Source organism: Nicotiana tomentosiformis, chromosome 5 (assembly GCF_000390325.3).
Source record: "Nicotiana tomentosiformis chromosome 5, ASM39032v3, whole genome shotgun sequence".
In the NCBI taxonomy this organism is placed as follows: domain Eukaryota; kingdom Viridiplantae; phylum Streptophyta; class Magnoliopsida; order Solanales; family Solanaceae; genus Nicotiana; species Nicotiana tomentosiformis.
The window spans coordinates 33093808-33121419 of NC_090816.1; the positions used below are offsets into that span (position 1 = coordinate 33093808).

The 27612-nt window shown below is 36.8% G+C and overlaps 4 protein-coding genes across 6 annotated transcripts; 2 read left to right on the plus strand and 2 right to left on the minus strand.

Annotated features, from left to right (window-relative positions):
- The first annotated feature begins 605 nt into the window (after nucleotides 1–605).
- On the plus strand, nucleotides 606–2820 carry LOC104103002 (protein VASCULATURE COMPLEXITY AND CONNECTIVITY-like). The gene is made up of 3 exons (XM_009610870.4): nucleotides 606–981; nucleotides 1808–2013; nucleotides 2083–2820. The coding sequence occupies exons 1-3, from the start codon at nucleotides 883–885 to the stop codon at nucleotides 2258–2260; spliced, it is 483 nt and encodes a 160-aa protein (XP_009609165.1). The 5' UTR covers nucleotides 606–882; the 3' UTR covers nucleotides 2261–2820.
- Nucleotides 2821–7755: 4935 nt separating this feature from the next.
- Nucleotides 7756–8553, plus strand: LOC138892131 (uncharacterized). The gene is made up of 2 exons (XM_070175827.1): nucleotides 7756–8026; nucleotides 8090–8553. Exons 1-2 carry the CDS (start codon nucleotides 7756–7758, stop codon nucleotides 8551–8553), a joined length of 735 nt encoding a protein of 244 aa, XP_070031928.1.
- Nucleotides 8554–12735: 4182 nt separating this feature from the next.
- On the minus strand, nucleotides 12736–19821 carry LOC104103003 (formin-like protein 3). Of its 3 annotated transcripts, XM_070174807.1 has the most exons (7): nucleotides 19247–19821; nucleotides 17079–17913; nucleotides 16538–16991; nucleotides 16251–16453; nucleotides 14956–15191; nucleotides 13346–14224; nucleotides 12736–13230 (listed from the first exon to the last, which is right to left on the minus strand). In XM_070174807.1, exons 1-6 carry the CDS (start codon nucleotides 19355–19357, stop codon nucleotides 13358–13360), a joined length of 2706 nt encoding a protein of 901 aa, XP_070030908.1. In that variant the 5' UTR covers nucleotides 19358–19821; the 3' UTR covers nucleotides 12736–13230; nucleotides 13346–13357. The 3 variants fall into 3 exon arrangements, with proteins under 3 accessions (XP_070030908.1, XP_070030907.1, XP_070030909.1); XM_070174806.1 differs by having other exon boundaries at nucleotides 12736–14224; XM_070174808.1 differs by having other exon boundaries at nucleotides 12736–14224; nucleotides 17094–17913; nucleotides 19247–19817.
- A 4085-nt stretch (nucleotides 19822–23906) lies between these two features.
- Nucleotides 23907–25619, minus strand: LOC138892132 (uncharacterized). The gene is made up of 2 exons (XM_070175828.1): nucleotides 25496–25619; nucleotides 23907–24241 (listed from the first exon to the last, which is right to left on the minus strand). The coding sequence occupies exons 1-2, from the start codon at nucleotides 25617–25619 to the stop codon at nucleotides 23907–23909; spliced, it is 459 nt and encodes a 152-aa protein (XP_070031929.1).
- Nucleotides 25620–27612: the final 1993 nt, after the last annotated feature.

The window sequence follows — 27612 nt, forward strand, 5'->3', positions numbered from 1 at the left end:
ACTGTATTTCTTGCTATCGAAATCTAAAAAATTACATTCAAGCAGATTCCAAGAGAATGAAGTGAATCTTGGAATGCCTTGAGAAAGCAAGCAAATAACTAGCATGAGGAATGCTTACTACATTTGAAAGAAAGACAAAATCCAGATATATATATATATATAATCATGAGAAATTAAGAATGTTGGGTTGGTATCAAAATATATATTATCATGAGAATGTTGGTTTTTTTTAATTTATAAGAATGTTGGGTTGGTACTGGAGAATGTGCTATAAAAGTTTTGTACCGTATTAGAACGTCCTTTGGTTTTATGAATAGCAATAACCGAAGAGTCGGATAAATATAATTCACTACCTACTTCAAAGTTCAAAAGGCAATGGACACTCAACGATTTAAAATTAAATTAATTTTAAATATAAGATATATTACTCCTTTCGAAACAAATAAAAAAAGGTAAGAAATCACATAATAGAAGGAATACCTTTTTTCTCCGCGACAGATGCCTAAGCCATACCACTCATTTGCTGGTTTATGAATTATGCCTTACTTTCCTTTACTTCCATATTCAAAAAGAAGATAAAAAGTAAGACAAAAGAAAGCTAAAATAAGCAAGCTTTTGTACTGAAAAAATAAGCCTATCTTTAGTGACATCCAACTCTTATCTCCTTTTAAAGTTGCAAATATTGCATAATATTCGGGTATTAATTTTATGCCATTATTCAACCTAATCTCATTCAAGATTATATACTATTTATTTCTTGGTACAAGATTATATAAATATTTCTGCTTTGCTCGTAATCACATCATATAGAGAGGGGGACAGAGAGTGGTAACCTTCAATCATTCTTTTTTCCTTTGGAAGATATTTGAACTTCATGAAAATATGGCCAAATTGGTTAAAATCTTGGCTGGTTTGGTAATAGTGGCATTCGATGTCGTTGCTGGGATTCTTGGATATAAAGCAGAAGCATCTGAAAACCAGGTATATCAATCGATTAATTTAACAAAACCTTAACTTCAAATTAATTTGTTGAAATCCATTATTTAATCTTCTCTATTCATAATCGAGTCTAATTCATACAACTTCTAATGGTATCCGGTGAAGATTTTCGCTTCTTTTTTCAAAACTTGCCACTGGTTCTAAATTCCAAAGGTATGATATAATGGAAAATATCAGTGTAATAGACATTTTCCTAAAGATCAGGAAAAGGAAAGAGTGTCAGCATTTCAAACTCCTCCAGAAAGGTTTTCTTATGAGTTTAATAGCCTATTTGGCCCGACTTCTAAGATCCAGAGAAGTATTTTTTTTTCTTAAAAGTGTACTTCTTGTAAGAAGTAGTTTGTGTGTTTATTTAATTAATTTAAAAATTATTTTTAAGCATTTATTAGTGTTTGACCAAGTTTTTAAAAAGTGTTTTTACTATATTTTTCTCAAAATTGCTTTTCGAAAAAATGTTTTTGGTGAAAAACTATTTTTTTTTTGTTTCTCCCAAATTGGTTCTGTTTCTACTCAAAAATATTTTTGTTTCTTTTAAAAACTTGGTCAAACACTTAACATTGAAAAAAATTCTTTTTGAAAAAATGTTTTTTTCATTTGGAGAAGCTTGACCAACAGACTATAAATCTATAAATTGATGGTATAAACATATTCACATAATCATATCATTTATAGGTAAATCTTTTAATAAGTAGTAGTAGTAATCGATAATATGATAAAAATGGAAGATGTGTGTCGGAAATTACACTTTGTCATTTTTTTAAATTATGTATATATACCATAAAGTATTTGATTGGTTGAATTGGAGCAGGAAAAGCAGCAGACGCAGTGGTTGTTCGAGTCATGTAACAAGCCAAGCCATGAGGCATTTGTTTTTGGGTTAGCTGCAGCAACTCTGCTTGGAATAGCTCATGTTCTTGCCAACCTTCTCGGAGGCTGCAGTGTTTGTACTACTGACGATATTAGGAAAGCCACCCCTATCAAGCAATTATCAATTGCTTGTCTCGTTTTTACATGGTATGGTATCAAAAGAAATAGTTGGAGACCCGTTGGGCAAGTCTATAAATTTTGTCTTTTGATTTTCAGGATCATATTTGCAGTAGGATTGGGAATGCTGGTGGTAGGGACAAAAGCAAACCACAAGTCAAGAACTTCGTGTGGTTTTATACATCATAATTACCTATCCATTGGTGGAATTCTGTGTTTTGTTCATGCCCTCTTTTCTGTTGCATATTATGTCGCAGCTAGTCAAAATCTGGCCTAACTTATGAAGATAAGAGATTTTGAGCAGATGAAAGTTTTTGAGATGTTCTAGACCAATGGCATTTGCATATTATGTTGAACACCTAATTGTAACTGTGTTTTGCATCACACAAGGTTGACTAGTTTTGACTAAAATAAATTTAGGATAAAGGGTTAGTGTGGAACAGACAAGACAAGGAAGAGGCAGCACTGAGATCACAGAGCAAAGAGGAAGAGAAGTCTATAGAGCCAACACAAATCAGAGAGCATAACTCCAAATGGAAGCAACATGTGTAAGAGCTCATTTCACATGAGATAATTTACCTATAAACCAGAACAACTGAAGAACGCTAATGTCTGAAATTTCGCCCCCCATTCCTGTTCCCACTTGTTGTGAATCACACTGGACAATATAGGTTCTAGAAATTATGATTTTGGCTCTAATTGCACATGTTTTTTTTAGAATGGTGTTACAAATTTCATTGCACACCCAACTCTTGACCTTGTTGTACAGTTTGTATCATGGAATTGGCAATAGTAAGGTGTTTTATTCTCAAAATAATGCGAGAATTTGCATTAAAACAGAGCAAGAGTTGAGTCTTCAAAGTGTTTCGTGCACCCGCTTCCCATTTAAAACAGTTCTCCATCATTTGTGATAATTGGAAATTGATTTTCATATATCATAGATGGACTTGGCTTCCCCACATGTAAAAGTAAAATGCTCCTTATTTAATGAAGTTATCTTTTTTGAGAAATTTACTTTGGACTTTGAGTAGCAGAGAAAGGCATATCTGTCTTGAAAGTTAACATCTGTTTAAAATAGTCAAACATCCAAAATCTATTTAAGAATTGTTGTTTAACTTTAAAATTATTCTACTCAAGATAACTGGTGAGAGGTTCGTTGTATCTTAAATTAAGTTGTATGCACTAACCGTAAAAAAAAAAAAAAAATATTATGCAATTAAGTAACTCAAGATAAATGTAGGTAAATGTTACATCCCAACCTTGGGGGTGTAGCCGGAACCCGGTGCCCGAGCGAATCACATCTGAAGTAATACTCTGAACATACAGAAGATTGAGCCAACAAGGCCGTGACATATCTAATCCATAGACAAAATGATAATAACCGTATAAGGCCCACAAAGCCACAGAATGACCAAAGAAGGCTATCTGATACTGACCAATAGAGAGGCCGGCAAGGCCAAACATGATAATAGGACATACAACCCAAGTCTATAAGTCTCTAAGATCATCATATAGGACAAGAAAGTCGGGACAGCCCCCCGCCCAATATACCCAAAATGCATATATACATGGATCTCATAGCATACCAACACACTACAGTAACTCCAAGAAGAATGGACTGCATCACACCACCGCTGATCTGGATATCCTACTGGAGAGGTTCGTCAACTTGTCTTCCGGGATCTGCGGGCATGAAATATAGCCCCGACAAAGAGACATAGTACGAAATAATATACTGATATACAAGGCAGATAAAAGCATAAATAAAGATATGAATGTAAGCAAGAGACAATAAGGATCAACCAAAAACACTGAATTGCCACTAACAAAAAGGAGATAGCTAAATAAAATCTAAAACCACCATAAAATTACCACCAAAGTACCTGTAACTTTCTGCAAAGGAAAAACATAAGCATCAATTATTGTCCCAACCACCAAATTTTAACGTTCCTAGTCCAATCTAAAAATAAATATATCTAACATAATCTAAAAGCTCCACGAAAATGACTTTAGTAAGTGCCCGAAACTTTTTGCACAAAAGAAGAAACATGTATAAGCCCTCAACTTCTACTTACCTCTCGTAACCTCAGCCACCAATTTACAACAACAACAATTCAGTATAATCTCACTAGTGGGATCTGAGGAGGGTAGTGTGTACGCAAACCTTACTCTTACCCTGAGGTAGAGAGGTTATTTTTGATATACTCTCGGCTCCCTTCCTCCAAGAACTCCTTATCTTGCTCTTGGGTGACTCGAACTCACAAACTCATGGTTGTGAGCGGAGAATGGAGCAACCCACCCTTGGAAGTGGGGTCTGGGTAGGATGCTCAGCCACCAATTTACAGTTCTCCCTAATGAAATCTAACCTCTTTATCTTCAAATCAGTTTCTTCCTCCTCCAGTTTGTTCAACTTTTCCTCCAAATCCCTCATCTTGTCACTACCAATCAAACTCATATTCTTCTTCATCACATTAAAAGTTGCAGCCAAATGCGGATATTCTTCATCTATTTTACCATTAGCCGCCACCTCTTCTACAACAATCGCTTTCTCAACTTCCTTTAGTTTGGCAAAGGTATTAATTATTAACTTGATTCCTCTCGTTGTTCACATTCTTAACAAGCTTATTAACACTCCCACTACTAACCTTGCCACCATATATTTTCTTTGAATATTCATAGATCCCATAGTTTCTTAGAAAGCTCAAATATTAAATAATCATGAGGATTAGTGAAAACAGGGTCCTGCCCTTTCTTCTCCAAATTAGCAAACAACTTCCTTTTCAACCTCCTAACCTTATCATTCATCCGAAACCTATCAACTTTGACTTGCAATTTTTCAGCGATAAAGTAGTAGAATGAGTACATGTCCACATAAGGCCGGCGTTTCTCATATTGGGAGGACTTGAACTCAATCAAACCTTTAAGTAGAGTTATCAGGTCTTCATCACCCACCAGGAAAAATCCCATGACGATTTGAGCTTCTTACTCTGCTCATTATCAGTTTGAGTCTCTTCTTGAGGTCTCTTTAATGGGGGTGTTGGTCCAAGTGAAAGGTTTGTTTGGAAGATTGACAAAGTAAGTTCAGGCATGAACCAGGTCCGTCCATCCCTTGTGTGTATAGACACGGGCAGAATCGAGCATGTGGGATACACGTGAAGGAGATAAGCTTAACTTGATATAATTGATATCTCGATCGAAAATATTGCATAATTGATAAGTAGAAGGACTCCTTACTCAAAGAGAACACTATGCAAGATAAGGAAACTATATATATTGCAGGATGTTCTCATTCTACAGGTACACACAAAAGCAGAAGCTAACCGTGAATTTAGAGCAAAATAGCAAGATATTTTGCAAGCAATTCGTGTGTGATTCAAGTGTGCAAACCTGAAGCTACATAAACCAGATAGAAGAATCAGCTCCAAGTGTCTGTCATTTATTCTAGTTCAATTGTAGTAGGTGTTTTCATATTGTACCTTTCAGCTTTATCTAGAGGCAATTGTAATAGGTACTCAGAGTATTCAAGTTAGAGTTAATTTGAAGTTGTCGCAACAGTTAGAACTTGTTTGCTACAACGGGATTAAAGTTAGTCCTAGGTTTACAAAAGTATTTTGTAAATGCAGATTTGGCTCAGTGATTTAGTGGAGAGTTTGGAAAAATCCTACTGAAAGTAGGTCGTGGCTTTTTTTACCTTTTGAACCAGGTGTTTTTCACGTAAAATACTTGTGTTCTTTACTTTCCGCATTTACCATTTCAGCAATAGTAGGTTAAGGAACACTTAGAGAAACCAGGTCCTTCCATAATCAGTTTAAGCAAAAAATTGGACATCACACAAATCACCCCCTCTTGTGTGGTATTGAAGTTAAAACATTAGGGGGGCAGTGGGCAGCACTGGGATTTATGGGGATATGGGATTGGTCTAAGTTGGAATCAGAGACGGAAGAAGATAGACGCCAGCGTAAGTGGTCTGAATCTGAAGAACTGGAAGAGAGTAGAGGGCGAGGCTTAGGCTTTTGACTGTTAAGGGTACTGAGTTTTTTTTCCATTTGGGCTTGTCAGACTACCATCTTCTTCTTGTTTTGTCAAAATGGCATGGCATAGCCATTTTTACGGCTGGCTATCCAAAAATAGCCATCATCGCTAATGTAATCGATTTCTAGCCATTTTAACTTAAAATATATTAGTAAATAACATAATTGCCCCTGTCCTTTTTAACAGCCTGTTTTAGTTACTTTTCATTTTTAATCGCTCTTTCTCTTTATTTTTACATCATTGTACGGATTTCGCTTTCGTGAGAGCAGTTTCTTCGAATTTAGTATGGGTTTAGGTTTAATTTTCTTCAAATTTGTCTCGGTAAATGTTGTTTTTATAATAATATGTTTGAATTTTCATTGTTATTATTGTTTCGTTAGTTTTAAGTTTGATTTCCGTACTGTTAGTTTTAAATATTTGTGGTATTTTAACATTTACGATTTTTTTTATCTGTTTAATAGTTCGTCTTATTTCTGAAAATTTTGTCACTTTGTTATTAGTTTTATGTTGTAATGTTGTAATCGTTGCGTAATTTATTTTGATAAGTATATTATATGTTGTATGAGCTTTATTATATACTGGAGTTCTTCTATTTTGAAAATACTGCTTTTGACTGATAATTTTTAGCTTTTTTTTTGTTTTTTATTTTTTGCATGCTGTATTTGATTATGTTTTAATGATAAACAAAAAAAGTATTTGCTTATGGAGTTTTATTTTTGTAATAAATTTGGTTTAGTATATTTATACGGGAAATCTGTCTTCTGAAGGCTTGTTTTCCATTATTTATACTGGATGGTTTTTTATTATGTTTTTTATTTATGGAGTTTTGTAATAATATTTGTCCAGTATATTATACGGGAAGTCTGTCATCTGAATGATTGTCCTTCAGTATGTTATACTGGATGATTATTATAATATATTTGAGTTTTATTTGATTTCAGTATATTTTACGGGAAGTCTGTCTTCTGAAGGCTTGTTTCCTAGTATTTTATATTGGATGATTTTTGATTATGTTTTTTGTTTATGGAGTTTTGTAATAATTTTTTACCAGTATATTATACGGAAAGTCTGTCATTTGAATGTTTGTCTTCCAGTATGTTATACTAGATGATTATTATAATATACTTGAGTTTTGTTTGATTCTAATATATTATACGAAAATTCTGTCGTCTGTAAGCTTGTTGTCCAGTATGTTATACTGGATAAGTTCTGTTAAGACTAGAGTTTTGTTTTATTTGTGATTACTTTTTTTGAATGATTATTTGTATTTTTATTTTTTTATTGTATTATGCTCTTTGATTATGTTTCTTCTTTATACCCCAGTATTTGTTTCTAGAATTTCATTGTTTCTAATTAAGTTTGTTCAGTATATTATACTGGAAGACTGTCATATGTAGGCTTTGTTGTCCAGTACTTTATACTGGATGAGTTCTGTTTATACTTTAGTTCTGTTTTATATACTGGATTTTGATTGTGTTTAGTAATCTAATTTGTAATATGCTTTGTTTTCATGATTTTATAGAAATGGAATCTTCAAGTAGTATATTGAAGGTACGTATTCCTGAAATGTTCAAGTTTTTATCTTAAAATTATATGAAATGTTGCTTATATGTGTTGTGTTTTAATTTTAGGAGAGAGATAGATTTTATGAATTTTAAGGAATGGTTTCCGGCTGATTGTTATTGAAAATGCAATCGAAATTTTAAACAAATTATATCATCCTTTTTGTCCGGATCTCAAATGGATGTGTTGAAGAATAGTATTTTTGGTAAGTTTTTAGAGTTGAATGAAGTGAGTCACTCTGGGAAGTTGACTCATTGTATGCTGCTGTCTCAACTTTTCTACAAGGATAGAAGCAAAATGGTTTTTAAAGTTTTTGGGCATGATGTAGCATTTACAGAAGAAGATTTCCACACTATTACCGGACATAAGATTGAGTCATCTGATTATAGTTTCGTGGACTCTAGAATGAACCATTTAAAGGAACGGTGTTTTTCTGAAGTGAAAAAGGGTTTGAAGATAAAGACCTTGTATAAATTTATGCAAAAGTGGTCTTGATTGCGTGGTGGTACAGGAGATGATGTATGTGTTGATGTCGAGGTTTGCGATGAAGATGCAGTAAAGCTTGCTAAGATTTATTTATTAGAAGCAGTTCTATTGGGTAAATTTGAAGGTAGAAATATAAGTGATCGTTGTATGAAAGTCATAGACGATGAAGATCTTTCCGTTTCTTTTCCATGGAGCAATTTCATTTTTGATGAGTTTATTTATAATTTGTCTCATCTTCTAACAACTGACTCAGTGAAAAAGAAACCAATTGGTAGGATCCCATCTTATACGTCACTTGGATTCCCATTTTTGTTCAACGTATGGATAATGGAAGTCTTTAATGATTTCCGTCAATTTTCAAAATATGAGGATCGGGGGCCAATTAGGATGTTGTCTTACTTAAGCATTGGATATCCAAAATATGACACTTTTGCATTATTTCTTTACATGAGTTTGTTCTGGTTTCTATCACAGATACTTTCAGTATAATCTACTGGATTTTCTGAGTTTTTCATATTAAATGAAGAAAAATGTAGTATTTTATACTGGTGTTTTGTTCTATACCATTTTATTCATAATTTTTTGTAGTAGTTTGAATGAAAGGTACTTCCAGTATAATACATTGGAATTTTATGAGTTTTACATATTAATTCAAAAAGCTCCAGCGTATTATACTTGTGTTTTGTTCAGGTTTTGAATCAAACACTGTAACACCATTTTATGTAGTATTTTTTAATACTTTGAATTAAAGATACCTCCAGTACTATATGCTGGAGACTTTATAGTTTTGACATAGGTAATCAAAAAAGTCCAGCATTTTATTCAAGATCTTATGGGAACCTTAAAAACTTAGATGTGTTATTCTTATTTGAATCACAGATACTTCCAGTATAATCAGCTGGGTTTCTGAGTTTTAGATATTAATTAACAAATGTCCAGCATATTATACTGATGTTTTGTTCTGCACCATTTTATATTATTTTTTGCGGTTTTGAATTAAAGATATCTCCAATACTATAGCATATGTTATTTTTTAAAGAACAACATAAATTACTTGAAATTAAATTACATTTATATATTATTCAATTAAGAACAAAATAAAAGTTTCTTACATAAAATTTATAATAATATCAGAACAATGCAGATTAACGTATTGAGAAAATTCTAGATTATCACAGATGAAAGCATTGAGATGAAACTAGAAAATTAGAAGAATCAGAAAAATAATTGAAAGCTTACTTCAATCTGTAGATTACGCCGCAAGATTCTACTGAAAACAGAGTGTGAGGTCGTGTTGCGCAAATTTATAAATAGAGTAGGGGTAATTTAGTCAATAACACATTTTCGTACTAATTTAATGGCTAAATAAGGTTGACTTTTGTTTATGTGGCTAAATTTGATTGACCATAAATATCGCTAGTTGTGAATTTTCCGCTCTTGTTTTTCATCCTTTCTCGAGAGAATGTATTGCTGGGCTTTCCTTGCTTTAGTAATTCGAACTGTTTCTTTTCCTTCGCCGGCTTCGCTTCATGCATTTGACTTTTGCCTCTTTCCTTTAGAGAAAATTTCTGACATTCTTTAATTAAATATAATTAACTTTAAAAATTTATAAATTGAAGTAAAAATATATATATAACCATAATTAAGTTTGTGTTGATTTGGTGTAAAATTTGATGCCAGTAATTTACCGTATTTAATATCTCCATTTATAACATCTTTTCTAGTCTTATATAAAATTATTTTGCAATTGTAGACATCAAAATTATATGAGAAATATATATGTTTAGCTGCTCCTAAAAATAATATGCGATTATATATATATGCAATTAGTTTCGGTCAACTAGTCATTTCGTATTTTGCCCAAATTATATTGGTGAACAATTACATACAAAATTTGAGCTTCAAGACGCATCGACTAAAATTAATATTTTGAGTCAATAAAGTTGAATTAGTTATTTAAGTTAAAATTAGTGAAATCCAATCTCGTTTTGGGTTTCACCATTATTATTACCCATGTTCCTGAACTCCAAATGTCCAAAGGATTTTTTCGAGGCTTATTCATCCGAAAAACCTTAGCTTACACTCATGGCAAGGGATCACATATCTCCTTTTGAAGACACCTTTATTAGTGGAAGAATAGAGCAAAGATATTTGCATAATCTAGAGATACACAACTGCAATTACTGCTTTTAAGTAGGCAATTGGGCAGGTGTTTGAACTAATTTCACTACATTTTACATTTCAAAATATTTACTTTATACCATTTCCATATAACTTACTAAAGTTACCTAAAACTTTGGCATGGAATATGGATCGAAGTAGGTCAAGTATTTTAAAACTGACAAATAAGCAAAATGAAATCTGTAGGCTAAAAAGGGAAAATGAAAATAGTTCTTTAGGTGGTTTGGCAAGACATGGGGTTATACATCAGGAGAGTAATTTGCTAACCTTATAAGCTAGTTAAAATAGTTTATAAATACCTTTTAGTTTATTTATTTATTTGGTAAGCACTTCATAAGCCAAAATCAACCAAATTTTTTTGGTTTGATCAAGTATTTTACTATTTTATCCTTAATATTTTTTCTATTCCGCAATATATCTTTCCCAGAACAAAACCTAGTTTACTCTTCACCCCATATCCATCATTTCTCCTTAATTTTCTCTTCAAAAGACTTTCCGATTTTATTTTTTTTTGGTAATAATTTTAATGATATTTTAGTCATTTTAACAAAAAAACAACTTATGAACATGTCTTTATCAAACATATTTTTAACACTTAAAAGCTTATCAACTATGTACCATAAGCTAACTCAAAAAGGTTTGAAGTCTCGCTACAAGAAAAAAGGTCTTCAACGGCAATTAATGAGTATGTAAATGTCACATAATTGTATTCTTCACTGTTGATGAATTTGGGTATGTAAAGACAAGGTGGGTTGCTCTGATGGTAAGCACCCTCCACTTCCAACCAAGAGGTTGTGAGTTCGAGTCACCCCAAGAGCAAGATGGGGAGTTCTTGGAGGGAAGGATGCTGAGTTTCTATTGGAAACAATCTCTCTACCCCAGGGTAGTGGTAAGGTCTGCCTACACACTACCCTCCCCAGACCGTGGTAAGGTCTGCCTACACACTACCCTCCCCAGACCCCACTAGTGGGATTATACTGGGTTGTTGTATATTTGATATTCATTTTATTTTATCATTTGAAGTCAAATATTATGATATTCAGGAATTTGACATGTGGCAAGCTTCATTGTGATTAAGAGTTGGAGAATTTCGTGGTGCTTAGTTTCTAGTTTATACCTATTTGATAACCATTTGGTAACACAAGTTATCAAAGCTGACAACATTAGATTCAAATAGTTTAGGTTCTTTATTGTATCATCGACATTTTGAAATTGTGAATTAGTAGATGCTTTTGTTTGATGTTGATTTAATGAAGTGCATTAAGCATTTTAAAATGAATTATTATTATTTACTTTTAACTGCAATAAGAAAAGTTGTTAAAAGGTTTTCATGCATGGTAATAATATAAATTTACATTGGCCATGGAAAAGTCGTTAAATATATAAAAGGAGATGAATGCAGATAGTTTAGTGGCCATCAATAATTAAATGGGTCTTTAGCAACAATAATAAAAACCGCAAAATGTGTTATTTATGGAATTTTTGGGAAGGTTTAGTCGCAATTGTAATTGTCGGTAAATAATTATTGTAAAAACTAGTAGACATTTACCAGCCATAATAGGGGTCTTTACCGGCACTTGATCCAATGGCAGCTAAAGGCATTTTGCCGACGCCGTCTACAACGGCCAATAATTAATTGCCGGTAAAGGTTTTTGCGGCCATCTGTACGCTGAAAGCAATTTTTATTTCCACTAAAGGGCTTTTTTGTTGTAGTGTCTCCTATAATTTTGGTGTTGATCTTTTCGGTGGTGAATACCATTTTTTAGCAGCTTATTTAGAAGGAAAATAAATTGGCTTAGTTGTTTAACAGATAGTATGTTATAGTATCCATAACACTTCGGTGTCACTTTTGATATTTTGACCCAGCTTGCCCCATGGGCAGCACTTTAGACTTTTGACCTTAAAATTTGTCAATGGGGCAAGTAAGAGAGAAAAGATCAAGACCATTCATTTTCAAGGTCGTTGGGTATAAATTCATGGAATGAACCATCCACTGTTTTAAGGACATTTTTTCATCTTATAGCACTTGTTAATCAGAGAAATAATAACAATAACAATAACAACAACACCCTAGTCCCAAACAAGTTGGAGTTAACTATACGAATCCTTGCAACCAACTTTGCCGGTGTGAGTTTACTCCCCCCAGATATAGAGGACTGCAGTATGTTGGCTGCCAACGAAAAACTAGCCAATTATGATGAATACTCACAATATAGATTTCATTGGAGATAACACAAAATTGTTATAACTTGTAAAGGCTCCAATATTTTACATGGTATTAAGCAAAAGTAGGAGATAATGCAAGATTAGATTGTTTAAAAAAAGACAACACATGCAACTTCACGGCTCAAACCCATGAAAAAATGTATTTTACAAACTTGAAGATTGTTGCTTGGACCATACACAGGATCCACCATTGCATAATTTGAAGAGAACTCATTGACAGCAAAACCATTAGATCTAGAAGAGATAGCTTAATGATCACAGATATTGGCCAGGAAAAAGAAGTTGGAACTGAAATAAAAACTAAAAATCACAAGCTGTACAAAACTGGTCCATCTTCCTTATGTCTCTCAACATCATATTAGAAGAATTTATATTTATAGTAATGTAGAAGAGACTTTTACCATCTCACAGGACAGAATGATATAGTTGGATTTATATGGCAAAAAAAGTGACTACAAAATGTTGAGAAGTCTATGGATGTTTCTTGAAGAGCATGGCGACAAATGAGGCATCTTAGTTCATCTATTCTTTCTCCCTCAAGGGATCTAAGAGAGAGCATCAGAGCAATTATCTTAGTTCATCTATTCTTTCTCCCTCAAGGGATCTAAGAGAGAGCATCAGAGCAAATGCCAACTCCCTTTTCTTCAAAAAGCAAGTCTTCAGTTACAGAATGTTAAGACATAGACCATTCTGCTTCATATAGTTGTTAAATACGAGATTCTGCAGATTATTATCCAGCCATATTAGCTCCAAATTGTTCTGCCCCAGTGTATCAAAGCAAAAGTTAGAAGCCGTGTACTCTCTCCCACAGTTCAATGGAATGTCATTTGCGTACTATTAGAGGGGTTTACAAGTATTCTAATCACAAATATACCTGAAATGATAGCTATGGGGATGATTTCTCATCATCTGAACTAAAATCATCGTCCATCCGTCTCTCCTGGATTGCTGGAAATAGTCGTTGACGAACATCTGGCAAAGAATCTGGATGGGATTCCTGGGAAGGCGATACCGTGAGTGCCCCTTTTCTAGGAGTGTTTGCCGGCAACTTAGTTGATTTTCTCACCACTGTACATGCCTTGTCCACCATTAACAAGAAATCACGAACAACTGTGAACAGACGCAAGCCTTCATCCTTTCCTGCATTTCCATGGAAGTAGTCTCCTGCACTCTTTACCAAAGCCATTATCTTTTTCTCTTCTTCTAGTATCCAATTGATCTCCTCTTCCGCATGTTGCATAAAATTTGTGAGTGTATCGCGAAACTTACCGCCTTCCTCCAAACTTTTCATTTCAGTGTCTAGAAACCCTTTAATTTTCACTAGTGAGTTACCAAGTTTGGAGACAGATGCACTTAAGTTGTCACCATCTATAAGTGCTGCTTTTCTTACATTCTCGAGCTCATTGCTTAGACCAGAAACCACCTGGATACCAAGGTTGCGGTGGTACTCGACCGAGTCCTGAGAAGCATCCTCGACAAGATCTTCTGTTGTCACACTCGATAAGCTTTCGCTCTCCCTTAACTTGCGTGCTGCTTTTAATCCTTCTGATCGGATAATTTCTTGAACAACAAAGTTGAGGAGTGTGGTCTTACCATCAGTTCCTTTAACATCTGAGAGTTTCAACAGCGTATCGAGCTTGAATGCTTGTGCACCACCACGGTAGGTGCCATCATTCATGCGGTTCCCAGTTTTGAGAACTGCTTCTAGAAGTTTCAGGAAGAGTCTGCTGTTTCTCAGCTCCTGGCATGCCACCTGCAAGTCTTTATTTAATCAATAAAAGCCATCTACCATGTGAATATGTGATGGTTAGAAACACCTATCAGAGAACAATGTACTGAAAGTTTTTCTATTTAACCATTACCGGGAGTAAGAGACCCAAATTTCATGACTTTCCTTTAATGTAAAGAAGAGGCAGTACCCATCTTCATTCAGTTATATAGGGTGGTAGAGATCAAATAACCTTTGACACTGTATTACGGGTGACTGGTCTAAATTGTTCGTCAACTTTTTATTTTACGCACTGAATTTCACAATTAATCAAAATGACCCCTTTTTCAATAGAAAAATAAAAAAACTTTTGCCTGTTCTTATAGATAATGGGACACTCATAATCTAACAAGAAAAAGTCTGGCAAGTCAAACTAACCGGATTTAATTTCAGTCCATCAGGATTAGACAGGGAAATGATACCTTCCAATTAGAAAAATCTTGAGCTCTTATATATTGTTCAGCACTAGTTATCTAAGAAGAAAGCCAGCTCCTTATTTTTTTAACCATGATCTTGGAAAATCCAAAAACAAACTTTTACTGATGAATATACAAGATCAGTCTCATGAAATGTGACACACAAATGATGCTCATTTGATTCTTCTTTCTTAACTCTTCCTAGAATTTATGTGATGGTGTGTGGTATAGTTGGATGCAGGAAACCACATACAAATTATGGCGGCAGCAGAACAACAGGAAATTTTCCACACAATTTACCTCTAAAGTTGCGAAGGACTCTTTAATGGCAGAAACATCTTCCGGAAGAGAACTCATGAGCAATAACGCTTCCATCCGTTTGAAGGCAAAGGGAATTTCAACCAGGGATTTGAGAAATCTTTCAGAAGGACCAAGCTGAGAAATTTCCCCACAATATAATCGAAGTTTGAGTTCTTCATCTGCCGTTGGTGCCATCTTTGATATAGTTTGAATAAGTTCAGGAGGCAGTTTCTTACCTGATAAGATAAGCAAGCATTTGCAGTTAAAAGGCAGAGACCTACTTGATAAAATGAAAATAAAAACTATGAAAATGCACAAAGATAAAAAAAAAAAAGTAAGTTGGAGTGTCTCTCAACAATCTTTTTCCACAAGTTAATACAATAGAGCAATTCAAGTCTGCTTATGTTGGGACATGAAAAAAGATTCTCATATAATGAAACTTCAATTTTTTTCGATGGGAAACCGTTTAGTACTCTATAAGAAGAATATCAAACAAGAACCAGACACAACCATAGACAAATATGTAATTCTATAGTTTTTCAATTTACTTATGACCCATCAGCAGTGCTTGGTGGGGACTTGTACTTAATCTTCACTTTTTGGTGAAACGTATCAGAATGAGCAATGTAAAATATTTTATTATCACCAGAGTAATACTTAAATAACTGATAAGCTATTCTTTTCTCTTGCATTCTTTTTCTTTCTTTAGGGAGGAGGGCCGGGGAGGAATTAGTGGGGACGGTTGAAGAAAATTATAAGGTTTGTTCTATAAAATCATCATAAAGGTTTATTTTCCATTTAGAAATGGGATGTTGTTTTCAACTTAATCGAATTAGATGGCAACATTGAAAACATACCTTTTCTTCTTGAAATTGACCCTGGGCTTTTCATACTTCAAAATACTTTTTGATTAATCTCAATGCGCTTGTAGGCATTTCCCAACACCATGTATTAAGCAGAATTAGTAGAATGAAACTTCTTTATTTCTCGAAACATTTAAGTAAATAACATAGAGTTTCCTAATGGACTGACAAGAAGTTCTATGTGCAGACTATGTTGTTTTTGCTCTTCCGTTCCTAATACTTTTATCTCTTTTTAAGGCTGTCAATAACTTTCATGCAAAAGCGTAAAATGAAATGAGAACACTAAAGTAAAATCCCTCCTAGGATTAAACATACTCTTCTCAATGGTGATAAATTTACTATATTCATTGCCCATTAGCTATTAATTCAGAAAAGCAAGATTCACTCTCACGGAACTCATGGCGGAGACACAGAGAAAGAGAGAACATTTACCCTCCTTGAGAGCATCACAAACTTCTTCTGTTGTTACATTTAAGGCTTTAAGAATAATTGCTAGATTTTGTGATTTCTTAGCGTCAATTATCTGAATATACTGTGGGGTAGCTTCAAAAGATGCTGAAGCTTTTGTGCCCTCATTTTTGCCTGGATTAGCTTGGGCATATCCGAATAACGACTCCATCATCTCCTCATTAAACCTGTAGTAACATCATTATAAAAAGTGAGAAAGTCAGACATTTTGCATAAAATAAAGTGCATAGGAAGATTGACGAAAAGCTTACTGGAATGAGCCAGCTTTGATGTCATGCCAAACCATTGAGTGATCAGGATTAGCAAGAACTTTGTCCCAGAAAAATGGCTTTAGTTTTGCCTTTGGAGCATCAGATTCATCAGACGATTCAGTTCCCTTACCATCCGAAGAACTTCGTCTCTTATGCGCTCCAAGAGGTGAAGGCTTTAGCAGATTACCAGGCTTTGGTGGATTAGGAGGAGGAGGGCGAACAGCTTTTGGAGGCGGAGGTGGCTTTGGAGCGGGTGGTTTAGGAGGAGGAGGAGGTGGTGCAGGGGATGGAGGTACAGATTTTCCTGGAGGAAGTGGTAATGCATTTACAAGTGCATCTGTTTTAGCTTCAGCATCTGAAGAATTATCTGGCACCGAAAGACGATTTACAGTAGATGATGCCTTGAAATCTTTCTGGGTTGAACTTCCTATGCTCGAAGACTTCTGAGAAGAATCTGATCACATGAATTGTAGAAATTATGCGGCATAACAAAAAAAAAAAAAGACATGCAATGAGATAATTTGACCTTCATGATTAATACCTGCAGAAAGATTACCTGAACAAAAGTTAAGAAGAGGCTTCTCATCTCTTTGCCCATATTGTGGACCTGCTTCTTTCTTTTTACTTTTTTTAAGACACAATATTAAGAACAGAACCAAAAGGGCAATTCCTGCCACAGCACCTACAGAAACAGCAGCGATAATATAAGTAGTGTCCTTCCGGTTATTTTCTGAAGAATTAGTTCCAGTATTTTGTGGTTTAGCAGGAGGAGGAATGACAGGCAAAGGTTTAGAAGCGTTGGCACGAGTCTGAGGTGTTGGAGCCTTTGCAGGAGGGTTGACACGAGTCTGAGGTGCCGGTGCCGGTGCTTTTGCAGGAGGACTGACACGAGTCTGAGGTGTTGGAGCCTTTGCAGGAGGTTTAATTGGTGAGCTCGTGGGCCCTCTAAAAGAAGGCACTGGAGCATTAATTGGTGATACTGCCCTGTCGCCTGGAGATGGAGCGATGATTGGAACTGCAACATCATGTGTTAGCTTATCTTGAAGCTTTCTTTCTCTTAGGTACCTTCTGGGAACACTGGACCATTGTAAGAAAAGCTCTTGGTACTTGCTTAACCAAGCAATGGATGTAGCCTTACTACCCGAACAATGAAGAGGAAGACTTTTCCTTCTTAAGCACTCCAGAAGGATCTGCTTATTTTCAGGAGTCAGATCACTAATAGCCTTTTGTAAGATTCTTTTTCTCAACAATGCTATATCAGATTTTAAGTAGATATAAGTTCCCGTTGCTGCCTGATGAAGAGACAAATCCAGAAAACTTGCAGCCTCTGTATTCTTTTGTGATCGTTGTATGCAATGACTCCATATTTGCTCGGCCTGCATACAGAACAATTCATCAACTTATGGCCAGAAATATAATTTTGACAGTACAAGAATTTTACTATGAACTTTGATTTCTAAAAGACCATTATAACTTCGTTTTCTTCTCACATGTAAACAGCATATGCATTTCCACTCAGATCTTCATTTTCTGAAGCTTGAGAAGTGATGGCTGCATTTAGAACAACCGATACCACATTCAAAAACTAAATTGGAGCGCACAACTTGTCATCCTACAATTCACTGCCTAAATCCAGAATGCATACTTCTGGGATATGTAAATTGTAACACAAGTTTACTTTTAATAGTTATAAGCACAACATAAAAAAAATCTGAAATAATTAAATCTCTAGCTTGGAAACATATAAGCTAGTTTTGAAGAAGCATAAAGTTAGAACTAGCAATAGATCTTCTCAACCTAGTAACTTTTTTGTTGCACAAAAATCTTCAAAATACATGTGCTTGTTTTGACACAAATAAATTTAAAGAAATTAGTTCAGATAATCACACTGGTTTTTCTCATACCATGAGAAATATTTCCACTAGTCTGAGGTGCAAGCTTAGATATTTTTCTTTTTGTCTTTGTTATTAAATACAACTCTATCTCTTGTTTCTTTTGTCCGCATTACAGAAAATGATACAACTTATGTAGTTACATCGCTAGCCTTTCGCATAGTGAAATAACTTCAAAAACGATGGCATATGACTCCTAGCCCTGACTGTCCTTTAATTGCTTTCTCCCTTTTTTTTTTTACAACTGTGGTGTCCAAGCCAACTTACACGCATCTCGACGAATTCCACAGGATACCTGTCACCTCCCACCAGCACCAGGTAGTTCCATCTATCAAGGCTTGGACACATGGGAAGAAATCACATAGTATTTTTACAAATTGTCTCCTCCTTAATTGCATTGATTTATCCTAAAGGTTCATTTCCTATTTGAATTTGGTTATTCACATTGTACGTGGAGCCCCCCCCCCCCCCCCCAACCCACACAAAAATGTGTCCATGACAGAATGGTTAAAGTGCCCAACTCATAATTGGTAAATTAGTCGCTTTAACTCCTGCTAGATACACGCCAATGCGACCCTCCACTAAGTAATCGTTTGATTGTGGGCAAATACTATGAATATGTTGCATCCCTTCTTCTAATCAACTACAAAAACTCCATTAAATAATGAATAAATTTCTCATTAGCCAGGGAATACTACTGAGTATTAATACATATTTCTACATGCATATATGTTCGCCTTATGCATATATAAACCAATGTTGTTTCTGCACATATCAAAAGAGAATGTAAGAGAAATGGAAAACTTATTTTTCATACCGTATCTTCACCCAAATGAAGCTTCTGATTCCCTTCTGAGCTAGTGGCTGCCCAAACACAAAGAAACACAATAAACACAAATACAGAACTAACCCTTATTCCCACGCCCATTGATTGTAAAATCAATCTTCCAATCCCATATTTTGGCCTTTTTCATCTCATCTGATATCTAGACATACACCTTTTGATCTCAATGCATTCAAGAATATGCCAAAAAAAAGCCCTGTGTTTTTTTCTTCAATGTTTCAGAGCTAAAAACACATAATTGAAACGTATACAAAAAAGTGTATACATATAACTACACAAAAATTCTATCTTCACACATAAAAATTGGATATTATGTATATATAGAGAAACATAAATATATTGTATATAATCTTTTAGGCTGCAAATAGGCAATGCAGAAGCGGAACCCACCACCCTTTGGTCCCTTTGCAACAAAAAATAAAGGGAAAGACAAGAAATTTGCAAAGGTTTCAAGAAGGAGAGTTTTTCCTTAGAAATTTAGAGTGAAGGGTCCGCTGAAATTTTTTGGAAAAGCTCAGTGCTTTTTCGATTTTTTTTTTTTTTGTTGGGTCAGATTATCGCATGGAATTTTTGTTCATTGGAATGTTCTCATGTTTTTCGGAGACAAATGAAACGTGCAGAGAACTACGTTGAGCGAGTGCGAGCGAGAGAGAGAGTTGAATTTCGGCCGTTTTTATTTCTATGCTTTATTTTCCATTAAACCAATTTACTAATTATTCTTCCTAGATAAAAAATAAATAGATGTTTCTTTTTCCTTCAAAGGTAGATATTATATTAATGCATCGAATAAATAAGTTGAACAAAGGTGCTTATCTCATCCTTTGCAATTCAACTTGGGAAAAAATTCTCCCAAGATACTTCCTTCAATAAAGTAATAGAAAACTTAGCTAAATAATATGCTAGTTTGTTTAGACTTCTAGAAATATAAACAAAGTTTACATGATCAAACAAAGCTTATAGCTTCCAAATGTCTTCACAAATCACTTCTATCTCTCATGAAGTAATAATTTTTTTGTGAATCATATCAACAACACTCTTTGCATATGGTAAGATCTTCACTTTTTTCCATCCATTCATGATTGCACGTTGAGCCAATGTTATTATCACGCCCCGAGCCTGGGGGCGAGACCGGCACCCGGTGCCTCATCTATCCTTGCGTACCAACTTGCGACTATGGGGCTCTGAACATATAATGCCATACTTTGGCCATGGGCCACATTGCAAGACGATTTGCGAAGCAAAATATAAAATTGAATGGAAACCAACGCGGACTAAACATCAATATAAAGATGGGCCGGCAAGGCCGTCATAACCACAACAGCAGACAAACCAACAAAATATACATACAAGGCCTACAAGCCCAACATACTGCACTAACTGACAAGTTATGTCTACAAGCCTCTACTGCTGGATGTACTGTGATCGGAATAGTTCCCCGACCTACCCATAACCTATATACGTATATACACAAGATGTACACAAAACTTCTAGACCCGGCAACTCCGAAGGACGTGAAGCTTACCGATAAAGCTGAACTCGGGCAACACCTACCGAGGAGGTCTACACGTCTGTCTGTCTGAACCTGCACGCATGAAATGCAGCGCCCCCAAAAAAGGGACGTCAGTACGAAATAATGTACCGAGTATGTAAGGCAACAGAATAATTGAAAGCTAAAACTGAACTGATAATATAATAACTGAAAGTAACTGGGAGTCAAAGATAATCTGAAGATATGCTTACCTGGTGATACTGACTCAGCTCTCTCAATATAGTAAGTAAAATAGTTGTCCGAATAGTTGTCCGGCCCTATAAGGCTCGGTATATATATACAACTGCTCTGTCGTAGTAGGCTCGCTCATAGGTGCTCGGCCATACTAATACTAGGCTCTGTATATCGGCCATACTAGGCTCTGTATCTCAACCATTCTAGGCTCGCTCAAAGGTGCTCGGCCACAGTAGGCTCGGTATATAATTTACCATCTGATCAGAGGTTGCCCAATAGGGGCCTGCCCATCAATTATAGCTCGATGGTAATGGAAATACTGTAATACTGCATATATATGATCTCTACTCTCTTGACTAGAACAAGACAATACTCAATTAAATATAAAGTCCCGATAAGGAGAATATTGTAACTTACGAGACTATAAAAATATACATAAATTTAGGAGTATGAACTTCTCTTTATGCCTCATTATCAAATACATGTAATTACGAGATTATGCCAAAATGAAGAAAGGGCTTAGCCTTACATACCTGGAGTAGTGAAAAATCCGTATGATATTCTTGGAAAAGGTTGCACCGTACTTCTTTAGAATCGTAAAAATCTCATGTTGCTAATGTGCTAGTAATTCTTGTTGGAATTATTTGGTTGCAAGAACTTTTGATGAAAATTTGTAGGAATTGACAAATTGCTAACGTTCTAATTGAAGTATTCTTAGTATTGAAATGTTTTGGCAGCTAACACATTAATTTGCTTGTAGTGTTCTTGGTATTGAATATCTTGGAAATGAAGTGTTATGAAAATAAAATTAGTTGAAAACTTATAAGAATGGCTAACGTCCCCCGCTTCTGATTGTAGTATTATTTTTGTATTGAAATTCCTAGAATTGAAATGTCTTGTACTTAGCATATTAGGTTGCCACCTAATCAAAATGACTAAGAGTCATTTCTCCAAGAAGTGGCTTGCTGCCATGTGGGGGTGGGGGTGGAAATTTTTAATCTTTATCCACTTATTAGATAATTAGGTAATGTCCCATTATCCGGTAATTAACCAATTACCCGCATAATTAAGAATTATCTCAAATTACTTAAAATTCTACTTATTTTTTTTTATACACTTTATACATCATACTATCATGGTCATATGGTACCTTGTATGGTACTAGTCCATAAATATCGGGTATTATCGCTCGGCCCGTATTTTATCCCAAATCGACAACCTTCAACGAAACTCATTTTATTTAATTCGTGTACCATTTATCCTTCATGGCACTTACTTATTGCTTGTTATAAATAGCATAAATATGTTAACCTCAAGATAATCTCATCCTCGAGTCTATGTCAATTAACTAAAGACGAAACTTTAACGTACGAGAAACGTGAGATGTAACATCCTTCCCTCCTTAGAAACATTCATCCTCGAATGTTTACTCTTAGATACCTTGGAAACATTTTGCCAGAGTCTCCTCCGTATACTAGACTAAAACCACCCTGCACGCGGCCAGAAAACATACTATACATGCCACACTTGGCCTCACAAAGCTGTCTATTATAAATTCGGAAAGTCAAAAATAGGAGCTTACTTGAGGACCTACTGGCCTAAATAGGGTTGTACTGAGGTATCCTATCTTGAGCCATATCTCCAGTTTGAAATAGGGGTTTTTTTTAGACTTTATTTCTTCCTCCGCTTCCCACGTCATCTCTTCCACATTCTTGATTTTCCATAAGACCTTCACGGAGGCTACCTCCTTATTCCGTAGCTTGCGAATTTGTCGGTCTAGGATGGCAACCAAAATTTCCTCGTATGACAAGTCCTCGGTAATCTGTACATCATCCGTGGGCACCACTCGGGTAGGATCGCCAATGCACTTCCGTAACATAGATACGTGAAATTCTAGATGGACAGACTCCAATTCCGAGGGCAATTCTAACTCATAAGCTACTTGGCCCACTCTCTGAATAATCCTATAAGGACCAATATACTATGGGCTAAGTTTGCCTTTCTTGCCGAACCTCATCACACCCTTCATAGGTGACAGCTTTAAGAATACCAGTCATTAACCCCGAACTCTAAGTCTCATTGCCGCACGTCAGAATATGACTTCTAATGACTCTGAGTTGTCAACAGTCGCTCCCGGATGAGCTTTACTTTTTCTATGGCCTACTGAACCAGGTCTGGCCCATGTAACCCAGATTCTCCAACATCAAACCACCCTATAAGAGATCTGCACTTACGCCCATACAAAGCCTCGTACGGAGCCATCTGGATACTGGAGTGGTAACTGTTATTATATACAAACTCGATAAGAGGTAGATGTTCATCCCAACTTCTTTTAAAATCCAAAACACATGCTCGTAGCATATCCTCGAGCGTCTGAATTGTGCATTCGGCTTGTCCATCAGTCTGTGGATGAAAAGTTGTGCTGAGATTCACCTGAGTCCCTAGACCTTTCTGAAATGACCTCCAAAAATATGGTATAAATTGGGCCCCACGGTCAGATATAATAGATATTGGTACTCCGTGTAGTCGCACTATCTCCTTAATATATAATTTTGCATAATCTTCTGTTGTATATGTAGATCTGACCGGTAGGAAATGAGCTGATTTCGTGAGCCTATCGACTATCACCCATATGGAATCGAACTTACGATGAGAACAAGGTAAACCCGTGATAAAGTCCATGTTTATCGCCTCCCATTTCCATGTCGGGATCTCTATAGTCTGCATTAGCCCTCCGGGCTTCTGGTGCTCTATCTTCACCTGCTGGCAACTAGGGCACTGAGCGACATACTCAGCAATGTTCTTCTTCATATCGCTCCACCAATACACATCCTTAATGTCATGATACATCTTCGTCGACCCAGGGTGAATGGAGTACCACGAATAATGTGCCTCTGACATAATCCTGTCTCATAGCCCTGCTACATCTGGAACACACAAACGACCCATGTATCTGAGAACCCCATCTCCCTTGAGTTCTAACAATGACTTCTTCTGCTGCGGAACTCGCTCTCTCAACTCGACCAACTCTGGGTCCTCGTACTGCCTCTCATTTACTTCAGCTATGAGAGATAATTTTGCAGTATTTTGGAGTACAACTCCACCATTGCCAGAGTCTACCAACCGAACCACCAAACAAGCCAATTGATGAATCTCTCTAGTTAATTGTCTTTTTTCGGCCTCTACATGTGCTAAGCTACCTATAGATCGGCGACTTAAGGTGTCTGCTACAACATTAGCTTTCCCTGGATAGTAGATAATGTTAACATCGTAATCTTTCAATAACTCAAGCCATCGCCCCTGTCGCAAATTCAACTATTTTTGCTTGAAGATGTATTGCAGGCTTTTATGATATGTGAATACATCAACATGAACACCATATAAATAATACCGCCATATCTTAAGTGCATGGACAACTGCAGCTAATTCGAGGTCGTGGGTCGGATAATTCCGCTCATGCTTCCTTAACTGCCTTGAAGCATACGTAATTATTTTCCCATGTTGCATCAGGACACATCCTAACCCGACACCTGAGGCATCACAATACATGGCATAACCATCTGGACCTTCTGGAAGTGCTAGAACTGGCGCTGAAGTCAACCTGTTTTCAATCTCCTGGAAACTCCGCTCGCAAGCCTCCGTCCACTGAAACTTAGTTGCTTTCTGCGTCAACTTCGTTAATGGTGCTGAAAGAGAAGAAAAACCCTTTACGAACCTCTGGTAGTATCCTGTTAAGCCTAGAAAGCTATGAATCTATGTCGGAGTGGTAGGTCTAGGCCATGATTTCACAGCGTCAATCTTCTGAGTGTCTACCTTTATACCTCCATCGGATACAATGTGCCCCAAGAATGCTACAGACTTCAACCAGAACTCACATTTAGAAAACTTAGCATACAATTTATTATTACGGAGGGTTTGGAGTACCACTCGCAGGTGGTCCACATGCTCATCCATTGAACGTGAATAAACCATAATATCATCAATAAAGACTATCACGAAAAGATCTAAATATGGTCGGAATAGGCTATTCATCAAGTCCATAAATATGGCAGGTGCATTCGTCAACTCGAAGGACATGACAAGGAACTCGAAGTGGCCATATCGGGTCCTGAAAGCTGTCTTGGGAATATCTCTCTCCCGAACTCTAACCTAGTGGTACCCCGACCTCAAATCTATCTTTGAAAAGCATCTAGCTCCCTGCAACTGATCAAACAAGTCGTCTATCCTTGGAAGTGGATACTTATTCTTAATAGTTACCTTGTTCAGTTGCCTATAATCTATACACATCCTCAGTGAGCCGTCTTTCTTCCGTACAAATAGTATCGGTGCACCCCAAGGTGAGGTACTGGGTCTGATGAAACCTTTTTCCAGTAAATCTTTTAACTCCTCCTTCAACTCCTTCAATTAGACAGGTGCCATTCTATACGGAGGGATGGATATTGGTTGAGTTCCCGGAAGCAAATCGATGCCAAAATCAATCTCTCGCTCTGGAGGAATACCTGGAAGTTCATCTGGGAATACATCTGCGTACTTTTTTACTACTGGAATAGACTGAAGTGTAGGTATCTCTGCATCCACATCTCTAACTCGCACAATATGATAAATGCACCCTTTTGTGATCATTTTCCTCGCCTTCAGATAGGAAATAAACCTACCTCTGGGAGACGCTGTATTACCTACCCATTCAAGGACTGGCTCAACCAGAAAATGAAATCTAGCTATCTTTGCTCGACAATCAACTGTGGCATAGCAAGCTGCCAACCAGTCCATGCCCATGATAGAATCAAAATCTAACATCTCTAGCTCAACTAGGTAAGCTGAGGTCTGACGACCACAAACTGACACTGCACAACCTCGGTAAACCCATCTAGCGATAATCGATTCTATGACCGATGTAGATACCGCAAAAGGATCACTTAGTATTTCAGGCACTATACCAAACTTCCCCGCAACAAATGGGGTAATACATGATAAAGTAGATCCTGGGTCTATCAAGGCATAAGCATCGTGAGAGAAAATGGTCAACATACCTGTCACAACGTCTGGTGAAGACTCCTGGTCCTGTCGACCCGCTAAAGCATAACTATGATTCTCGTTACCACCTGAACTGGAACCTCTACCTCTGCCTCGACCTCTACCTACCGAAGACTAAGACTCGCGCCCCTGAAGGATGCACAGACATAGATAATCTTATTGTTGAATTTGCCGGTTGTGCCATACCCCCAGGATCTCTATTTGGGAAATCTTGCATCTTATGCCCCGGACGTCCACATGTATAACAAGCATTGGAACTGGCTCGGCATTGGCCCAAGTGTCCTCTACCACAGATGTCACACCGTGGCGGAAATGGCCATGTCTGCCTTGAACCTCGATGTCGCTGCAAACTCGATGCTCGTGAGCTCTCACATGGTCCTGACTGAGTATAACGATCATATCTGTAACCCTGTAACTGAGGTGGCAGAGGCCTAGGTGGCCGTTAGAAGTACTGGAGCCTATAACGACCCTGAGACTGCTCCTGCGACCTGGCAAATCTCATCCTCTTACGTTGTCCTGACTCAGTCCTCTCTGTACCCTGTTGCCGATGCCTACCCCTTTCTATATTCTGGGCGAATGCCTGAATCCGGGAGATATCCATACTATCCTGCAATGCAGCGGTGGCACATGCCTCTGTCAACTCTGGGCGATCCCTGCTATAAACCTATTAATTGTGTCCCGCATAGTAGCAACTATGGATGGTACATATCTAGCCAATAAGTTAAAATGGAGACTATACTCTCGAACACTCATATTGCCCTACTTGAGGGCTAGAAACTGATCGACTCGAACCTGTTGTATCTCCCGCGGTAATTACTGGTCAAGGAAAGCATCCGAAAAATTCTCCCAAATAGCTGGAGGTGCATCACTTCCCCTGGACCTCTCCCATCCCTCGTACCAAAGGATGGCTATATCACGGAGTCGAAAAACTGCTAGCTCAACTGCTTCTTTCTCCGTGGCATGCATAACCCGAAAGATCCTGTGAAGCTGATCTATAAAATCCTGCGGGTCCCCTCTCTGATCTGTCCCCGTGAACTCTAGGGGACTCAAAACAATAAAATCTCAGACCCTTGAACTCCCAGACCCCTCAGGAGATCCTGCACTAGTGGGTGCCCTAGCCTGTTGCTGGGTAGCTACCAACTGTGTCAATAAATGCACCACACTCCTCAAGTCCTGATCTGATGAAATCGGAGGGGGAACTGGATGTGCGGTCTCCTAGGAATCTCCTTAGGTGGCGGAGGAGCCGGTAATGGATGAGTAGGGGTCTCTCCCTAGGCCTCCGATTGGGCCCCATCTACTGGGGGTACCCTGCTAGTCCCCTCACCTACTGATGTATCTCTCCTCTGGCTAGCCGTAGTCTTCCTAGTCATCGTCATCTGTGCATGCAAACGCCAACACGTAAGTTTAACTCAAATTTCCTATAACTCAGTTCTATAACAAGATTTAGATTTGAAAGAAGGGTAACCAACTCCTAAATGCCCTGTAGTCTCCTGCTTATATAATGTGGTGCACGACACATCTATAAACTTACGTGTTGGCGTTTGCATGCACAAATGACGATGACTAGGAAGACTATGGTTAG